The following is an 8924-nucleotide window of genomic DNA, read 5'->3' as shown; positions in this document are numbered from 1 at the left end:
CAGTGAGACTGTCTCAAAACGGAAGAAAGAAAGAGAACCTCTGGTGTCTTCCAGCCAGGCCCTGTGGACATAGGGATGGGCGGCCTGGAGGAACGGAGGGTGGCTTTCTCTGGTGCCTCAGTTCTTTTCCTTCAACTCCAACTCCCCAGCCCTCTCAGACCCCTCTTCTTCAGTGCTCAAGTGCGGCTCACTGCAAAAGAAGGGGCCCCATCTAGACTGCGATCTGCAGGCTGCTGTGTAGGAAGGTGTCAGCAGGGGCTCCCCCACCCTGCCCCGGGAGAGACTGGCTAGCCCTGCACTGCGGGGGCCCTCACAACCTGGTCTAACTAGGGCTTCCAGACTCATGTGACCGTGTAGTATACACCAGTGATATCTTTTGGGGCTCACATTGAGGAATGCAGGACTAGAACACCCCTTGGGTATAGCTGTTTCTAGTCTTGCATTAAGTCACTGGAAAGCCCTTTGTCAGAATGTGTTGCCCGCTATAGATGACAGCCCCTTGCCCAGCCCCTCCTTGGAAGGCTGTGCCAGGCCTGGCAGCCTCCTCCCACGTCCCGCATGGGCCCGCATTTCTGCACACACACAGCAGGCAAGGCAGGGGAGCGATGTGTTCTTTTATTGATGCAAGTATGTCCAGTCACACCAAAGCTGACATCCTGCATTATGGTACAGCTTTATAATCGGAGTTCATCTCAAAATACCAAAACATCAAATTTAGGGTATGTATCAAATTAGGAAAATAAAGTAGCAGACGTAGACACTGTTTCAAGTAGGTACTAGAACTTACCACCTGTGAAGTGCACGTGGGTGTGAAGGCCCTTTAACACATGTACAGAAAACGTTCTAACACTATATTCCAAATATATATTCTCAAGTTTTAAGCCTTTGTCTCAAAGACAAACAAAGCAATATGTACTATCCATACACAATCTGTACTAGGTAGGATGTGGGAAAGTGCAAACACACTGTGACAATACAGTGTAACTATTCTTGCTCTTGCCCAAGGCCAACTCCTCCCCAGGGCAGCCTGCCCGTCTCCAGGCTCTCCCTGCAGCTCTGGGAGGCGGGACCTGGCATGCGGAGACAGACAAGGGTACTGAGCTCCCACAGGGAGACAGCCTGCCTCTGGCTTTCTGAGGGAGAGCCGTCCCGCCCCACGGTCAGTAAGGCCCAGGGCAAACGCCAGGAGGTCGGCATGGAAAAGGGGTGCGCTCCTCGAGGCTGGGCGCAGAGAAAAACCTCCCAGTGTGGGGCAGTTCTGTCTGCACGGGCTCCAGAGTTCTGGCGTGGCGGATTCTGTGTCTCAGATTCCAATCTGGGGAGGGGCAGTCCACTAGCACACCACCTCTCAAGCTGCTTCCCTCCCTCTGTGCATGGGCTTCAAGAGCAGCTCTACATGTCACTGTCCCACAGCTTGCTGTGCATTCTCTTCATCAAAGCTCATTGACTTTCAAACTGATGACTCCACAACTCCCTCCCTTACATTTTAGATTTCTTCTTTTCTAAATGTAACTAAAGAATGACCTGCCAGACACTTGCTCACAGAAAATATACTGCCAGGTGCCCTTGCCCCTCCCTGACCCCACAAATCCCTGACAAAGGAAAATGAAAATGTAAACTTTGGAAAGCCCATACTCAAAGGGCTTCCAGAAGTGTGCAGATGAGACCTCCGGGCCACTGCCCCGCAGGAGCCTCCAGGCCGGGGCTCGGGAGGGCGGCGCCTGCACGGAGCAGGAAGACAGCCCCAGTACCCTCTAAGGCACTAACCCGTCAGAGACACTGGCTGCAGAGGCGTCCGAGCAGGCAGGGCTCGAGTTGGTTTTGGTTGGGTTTTTAAAAATTGTTTTTGTAAGATGTTAATAGTCAAAAGTAGAAAATAAAAATCTCCATTTCGTCAGAGTAAGACGCTGTCGTGGATGCCATCTCCAATGATGCTCTCCCCACCCTCCCCAAGCAGGGCCTGCCCTGCTATTTAAAACAAACAAAAAACTTTGTAAGTGCCAAAGGTTGATGCATGAAATAATTACCACTTTTTTCTCATAAAAGTTATATACAAAACAGACCCCAACCAGTGAGGCCACCTCAGCTCAGCCGTGTCAATCAAGGTTCACACCTGGTGTGCACGCGTGCTCCATCCGCTCCGCAGCCGTGTCGCGCCTCAGGCTCTATTAAGGAGGGTGGTCCTGAAGGAGGACAGGACAGGCAGCGCTCAGGCCCCCAAGCAGGCAGGGGCAGGGCCTGGACCCAAACCAGGGCCTCGGCCTCCTGCCTACCAGGGCCGGGGGCCAGCAGCCCTGCACTGAGGCCCACCCGCAGTTCTCTCCCTTCCCTGCAGACCTGGGTGTTCCTGGAGCGCTCCTACCTGAGGGTCTTCCAGCTGTCCTTTTCCATGTGGTTCTCGGGACCTTCACTTTCAAAGGAGGCGATGAAGAGAGCTGAGAGATGGGGGAGGCGCTCAGAACCCACACCCCCATGTGGCATCTGTGAATACCCGGTTTTCCCTCCCAGGGCAGCAGCTGGGCCCAGGATATGATAGCGACCTCTGGCTGGGCTGTACAGTTCTCTACTGCGTGGGGCTCCCGGGCTGCCTGTCAGGGACCATGGGAAGGCTCCTCACCCTGCAGCGCCTGCCTGACCCTTTCTGGCCCTTCTGAGTGGCCTTGGAGCCTGATCTTCTGTCCTGTTCCCTGCTCACAGCCCACCATCACACTCACTTGCCCCTGTGGGCTGAGCTCGCCCATGTGGTACGGAGTAGCCACCAGGCCACCTCCCGGGCAACCCCCAACAGGTGTGGGCCTGGACAGGAGTCAGGGTGGCACATCCAGGTGGGAGGGCCATGCTGCCACAGAAGCATCCCTCACCTTCCTCACTGTAGATGGGCGCCGTGAGCAGGTAATTCTGAATCTTCTTGTCCTTCTCGAAGGGACACTCTACCTGTGTCCATGTCATGAACTCATGGATCTGTCTGGAGATCTCCCAAAATTTCTGAAAGGGAAAAGACCAACTAATGTTCATCTGTTTCCTTAACCTCCAAACCTTTGGTCAGTGCAGGGTACATGAGTTTTCGCCTCAGTCTGCTGCTCACTTTGCTGGTCCCAGCAAGATAGGACAGTGGCCCTGCATGGCTGAACCCATGCCAGCAGTGGCACATGGTATGGTGTTAGAGCCAGTAGGTGTCCTCCAAGGCCACTGTGTCCTGCCTGGGCCATCGGGCTGGCAGCACGTCTACGCCTCCCTATACAGGGACTGAAGAGGACCCAATCTGTGACCCCGGCCTGAGGCAGGTACCCTGGCCACACCCAGCCCATCAGCACCAACCACAGCATGTCAGGATCTCCCTCTCCAGAGCCTATGTAGGATCCATAGCTCCCACCCTCACCTGTGTGAAGTGGGCATCTAACAGCCATGCCCATCACCTGCCCAGGCACTCCTGTCGTGCCCTCCCGTCCTTGGCCAGGTGCCCTGAGCCCCACCAGGCAGGTTCTTGGCTTTCGTCTGGAATTCTCTGCCCCTGCCTCCCCTCTGCCCAAGGTCCTCCTGGCTCCCAACCCCCAGGGACAGCCCCTCCTCTGTCTCCCTGCTGAGGTCAGGCTGTAGCCACAGTCCTGAGTAAGTGCGGTTCCCTGTTGACTCCCAGCTCTGTAACCAGGTTGTCCACCCAGAAGGGCAAGGGGCACCTCACACATCACAGTCAAGCAGCACCCGACCCCTCCCCTGCCACTTTCAGACCTGAAGGCCCTTCTGACCTTAGGCAGGGCTCGGGAGACCCACAGACCCTGCCCCAAGGCCACAGCCTTGCAGCCACAGTGCATGGCCAGTGTCTGCCTGCCCCGCGTGGTGCTGGGGCGCTGGGAGGCTGAGCTCACCTTGAAGTTAATGTGCCCATTGGGCAGGTGGTTGGTGTGGATTTTGTGCAGGAAGTAGATGTCCTTAACGAAGAGGTTGAACACAGGGATGACGATCTTCTCTCGGCTGCTGTTGGCCATCTGGGACCTCTGCGTGGCGCCCTGCAGGGCCGTGCGGTAGTTGCAGAAGTTGCTGGAAGGGTCCATGTGGTGCTGTGGGCACAGGGAGGCTCTGGTGAATGTCCCAGGCCAGCGCCCCTCATGCCTGCTCAGGACACCCCTCTGCAGGGCCAGAGCCAGTGGACGGAGAAAGGTCTCCAGCGTGGGCGGCCCCAGAATGCGCGCACGGGAGGGAACGCCCAAGGGGACCTGGTTGAGCCCCACAGCCAGGGGCTTCCAGGTTTCAGTCCCAGTGTCTCTGGAAAGCTGGACAAAAGTGTCACAGCCCTACCTGCTGCGCCTACCCTCTCCTTCCTGCCTTCAAAACTTTCCTTTGCTCCTCTTTGCATGCGTATCAACACCTCCGAAACCTGAGCAGCCCCATGACATACAAGTGTTTTGCGAAAAATGGATTCTGGGATCGAATGCATCAGGTAAGGCTGCAGAAGAACTTGTCTGCCAGCCTCTGGGCCACCCAGACATCCAGGCCCAAGAGAAGGTGACCCAGGAAAGGCCAGCCAGGCTCCACTTACTCGCGCAGCCCACCTCACGACTCAGGACCCCGCTTTCGCCAAGCTCTTTGTTAACTGCTCTCCGGAACTTGCCCTGGGCAACGCTCGGTCCACCAGAAGCAGCAACGGCCTAGCCAGGCAGAGCTTGAGGACCACAAGCTTGAAGACAGCAGCGCCAGGCTGGCGGGAGCCGCCGGCGCAGCGCTGGCAAGTCTCCACCCACTGTCAGCACCCCTCCAGGTGGCAGGGCAAGGCTGTGCGGGGCTCCTGCCTACCTCCAAGACGTCGAACTTGGCCGTCTTGACTTTGGACCAGGTTTTCTTCAGCCGTGCCACGGGACTGAGGTTCATGCCAGCTACAAGGGACAGCAGGTAGGGTCAGGGCCATGGAGGCAGGCTGAGGCCCCCCACACTGGGGACCTGGGCACTCACAGATGATGGCCATCATGGAGTTGAAATTCCCCATGTTGAAGCACTCCCGGGCCACGTCGATGAAGAACTCCAACATGCGGGTCCGGTGCTTCTTCTTCACCACCTGAAAGGCGCAGGGTGGCCTCAGCATGGCGCCACCGGGGCACCGACCCTGCTCAGCTTTCCCAGCCGTGAGGAGAGCTGCCTGCCCAGCAAGGCCCTACGGCCGGCGGTGCTGGACACAGAGGAAGCACAGGACTGGGTGTCTGTCAGCACTGAAGGAGGCACCGCCAAGGCCCCAGACATGCAAGGAAGACTTCGTGCATTTACTTTTAAAGTTCCATCACCCAACTTCAGGTGGGGTGGGAGTGAGGGCCTCACAGGGCATGGAAACTCGGCAATCTGTGTTTGCTGAGGGGCATGCTTACCCGGCACACCTCTGTGGCCACCAGCATGCTCAGGCAGTTGAACCAGTTGTCGTAGGCCTCCAGGCTATAGGTCTTGGTCAGGTCCCCTCGGCACTGTGAGGACACAGCAGGTCTCAGGAAGCCTGGAGGACCCTGGTTGGACAATGAAGTCCCCATGGCTAGCCTGGCCCCCCAGGCCGCAGCTCAGCCTGCTTCACGGCAGCCCAGACCACTCCTCGCTGCCCAGTGCAGCGCCAGGCTGGCCCCCGGGCCGAGCCTGCAGCTCCCTGCTGCATCATGTGCACGCTCATGCAAGACCTCTGAAGCAAGTGCCCTCAGGGCCAGGGCCACACCTGCCAGGTCTCGTGGCCCCATGCTCTCCAGAACGTGCTAGGTGAGGCCCACACCCACCCTGCATGGGCCGCAGGCACCAGGCCGGCCAGGCATGTGGCGCTGGCTGGGGACCCAGAGCATGCCACCGGCCTCTGCCACTCACCCTGTGGTTGTCTAAGGAGTCCACATGGCTGATGATCTGCATCAGGTCCTCAGGATGGATGCTGCTGACCCTGTCCTGGGGGTGCGGAGACAGCAGGGGGAGGGTCAGAGCTGCACAGGGTGTGTTGGGAACAGGGGGCCAGCTCAGGGCACAGGCCCTTGGCCTCCTCCCAGGCCAGTCCTCCATCTTGGGGCCACCACGGTCCCCACTGCAAGGCAGCACTGCCCTCGTCTCTCCCTTTCACACAGGGCTGCCATGCTCCCACAGCCCCGAGTACCAGGCACAGGGGCACCTGCTGCTCAGATGGACACGCCGTCTGAGGCTGGGGAGCTGGCTTCCCCACCCATGACCCAATCTGACTATGGGCCCTACAGCATTGTGACAAGAAACACCACGGCCTGGTGGCCCTACACAGCAGCAATAGATAGCCCCCTCCCTGCATGTGGCAGCACTGACCAGCTCAATGTGAGTCAGCTGCTGGGCCAGCACCAGGGGGTCGCAGCACACACCCAGAATGTCCTTCTGGGCGGCTGGTGGCTTGGTCTTGAGGACGGACCCTTTGTCCACAGCTGGTGGCCGAAGCTTCTCTCGCAGTTCCTGGAACTGGCTCCGGGCGGCCAGGGACAGCAACAGGCTCTGTGTCATCTGGGCAATGGCCTTCTTCACCGTGCCATTCTCCTGCGGGAGTTGGGGGTAATGAGGGTGCTGGTGTGGCCCGGTGGCAAAGCCACCACCACTCTGGGGAAACCCATCTCACCTCCAGAGACATGCCTGACCAACAGGAGCCCACACCCCCTAGCCAAACCTGCCATGAGCCTTTGGACCTTGGATGATAGAGCAGAGTACAGCACCGGCTCCTCTGAGGGCCGCTGGGGAGGCTGCTTCTCACTGCCTTCCCACGGGAAGAGGGGCCCCAGAATGGAGCAAGGCATCGGGAAGAACTTCATCCCTGGCCAAGAGCAGCGGCAGCCTGGAGTCCCTGGCCCCTCCTAAAGCCCTCTCTGGGCCTCTTAAGCCCTCTGCGTAGACAGGAGCTACTGAGTACATGGAATTTTGGGCCAGGCTTCTCAGGTCCCCCATCTATACACCAAAGGCCAAGGTTGAGATCGGAGCCAGAAAAGGCAAACCCTTGATATACCCCACTCCAGGGTTCTTGCATACAGTGTCACGGGTGAGTCTGGCCAGTCGCTGACCAACTGAGCTGTCATCTAGGGTTGAGAGAGATTGAATAAAGCCACCCAGCAACCCTCTTGGGGGAGTGACAAGGAAGGGGACCATATATAGAGCTGTCCCTGAAGACACCACCCTCCTGAAGGCAGATGCCCCCACCCATCCACATATCCAGAGAGCCTGGCCGGAGCTGAAGGAGCACTGACCTCGTCACACTGGGTGACGCGGTGTGTGATGGCCTTCAGCTCGGCCATGGCCTTCTCGTCCTGGAAGTCATACGGGAAAGCCTCCGTCCACTCCTGCAGAAGCTGCACGATCTTGGCTGAGAAGGACTTCAGCTTGGCCTGGGGCAGCATGGGACAGAGTGAGGCCCCATGGGCCAGAGTGGGCAGGCGGCAAGATGGCAAGAGGTGCAAGCTGCCCGCACCCCAGGGCCTGTGCTGGGCACATCCCCCACCTGTGTGCACCTGCAACTTTGCCACACCTGAGCCACCTAGACTCCTGTTTGTTTCATTCCCCTTAATTCAACTTTCTTTCTCACTGAAATAAACTCATTCTCAAAAATCCTACCCCATCACTGCATAATATAAAAAACTACTTCAATTTGCTATAATTAGTAGTAGCTCTAGTTACCCGGAGGAAAAGCACAATCAAAATCAAGCAAAATGAGGTTAGATGAAACTCTCATCCTCCCCCCTCGGTTAAATGAAGGTTGGCAAGTGCTAGGGGGAGGGAGTGTGCGATCTCGTGTTAGGAAAGACGGCCCGGGCACCCGGTCCTAGCGCGGTCCGCACAGGCCAGGCGCAGGACACGACCGCGTCCATGCGTGGCCCTCTTGGCCACGCCAGCCCCGAGCGCTCCGAAGACGGCCGCGCAGCCTCTGCCCGGGGAGGGCAGGGGAGAGCAGAGCTGCCAAGCGCTCGGCTGCTGCCGTCCCACTGATCCATTCCGGACGCCCCCAGGGGCCACGACCCCTCCTGCACCAGCCAGCCCACCCGGTTCGCCCACGGCCTACGCCCGACTACCCCGCGACCCCGCTCCCGCACCACCCTGCCCCGACACCCTACCCTACGCTCCTGCGCCCCGGCCGCACCGCCTCGGCCCTGCCTGGTTCCAGTCAGACCCCACGCGCCCACCCGAGACCCAACCCACATCCCACACCGCCCCGCCCGACGCCCCGCAGGAACCAGACTCGCACTCCCGCGTCAGGCCGCGGAGCACGCGCAGGGCCGGGCTCACCCAGGGCTTCTTCCTCTCTGGCTCCTCCGGACCCGCAGCCTAGAATCGCACCCCAAGTCGCCCGCTCTGGCTTTTCTCCTCCTGCTCCTCAGGAGCCCTTTCTGACCCCCAGGCTGCGGCCCCAGCCTGACTGGGCCCCTGCCCACGCAACCTGCGGCCGCCCCTCTGGCCACACCGCCTGTGCCAACATCGAGCATGCGGCGGGGCCGGGCACTCGTGGCCTCCCCTGCGACCCTCCCGCGGCAGCAGGCCGGGCGCAGAGCGCCGCGCGGGCAGTCACCCCCAAACACGGTGGGCCCTGCTCTGCGAAGCCCGGCCCGGCCGCCCAGCGGCCCCCACTCCGCCCCTGCCTGGACCCTGGACCCTCTCCTGCCACGCCTGGCTGCTCCCCCCCTGCCTCCCCCCAGGGCCACTCCCTCAGCCCCCCCAGGGCCACCCCGCGGCCCCCCCTGCCCCTCTGCCTCCCCCCCCCCGCCCCTCTGCCTCCCCCCCCCGCCCCTCTGCCTCCCCCCCCGCCCCTCTGCCTCCCCCCCCCGCCGCCCCTCTGCCTCCCCCCCCCCGCTGCCTCCCCCCCCCCGCCCCCTGCCTCCCCCCAGGCCAGCCCCGCCCACCGTCCCTCTGCCTCCCCCAGGCCAGCCCTGACCCCCGCCACCCCTCCTCTGCCTCCCCCCAGGCCAGCCCCGCCC

At 60.3% G+C, this 8924-nt stretch overlaps 1 protein-coding gene across 4 annotated transcripts in view; it reads right to left on the bottom strand.

Moving 5' to 3' along the window:
- Positions 1-597: 597 nt before the first annotated feature.
- The window catches only part of RASGEF1A (RasGEF domain family member 1A), an 81905-nt gene continuing 73578 nt past the window's right edge, over positions 598-8924 (bottom strand). For 3 of the 4 annotated variants that reach the window (XM_076010261.1, XM_012778934.3, XM_012778936.2), the window contains 10 exons: positions 7206-7343; positions 6286-6507; positions 5830-5904; positions 5355-5486; positions 4948-5050; positions 4792-4871; positions 3867-4058; positions 2862-2985; positions 2363-2435; positions 598-2183 (listed from right to left, as the gene is read on the bottom strand). In XM_076010261.1, coding sequence (XP_075866376.1) covers positions 2159-2183; positions 2363-2435; positions 2862-2985; positions 3867-4058; positions 4792-4871; positions 4948-5050; positions 5355-5486; positions 5830-5904; positions 6286-6507; positions 7206-7343 — 1164 coding nt within the window. In that variant the 3' untranslated portion in view covers positions 598-2158. The remainder of the gene's footprint in view (positions 2184-2362; positions 2436-2861; positions 2986-3866; positions 4059-4791; positions 4872-4947; positions 5051-5354; positions 5487-5829; positions 5905-6285; positions 6508-7205; positions 7344-8924) is intronic. The other variant, XM_076010262.1, reaches the window with a different exon arrangement.

Source organism: Microcebus murinus, chromosome 14, assembly GCF_040939455.1.
Source record: "Microcebus murinus isolate Inina chromosome 14, M.murinus_Inina_mat1.0, whole genome shotgun sequence".
Taxonomy (NCBI): Eukaryota; Metazoa; Chordata; class Mammalia; order Primates; family Cheirogaleidae; genus Microcebus; species Microcebus murinus.
The sequence above is the reverse complement of the archived record's forward strand: the minus strand, read 5'-3'. Positions and strand labels throughout refer to the sequence as shown.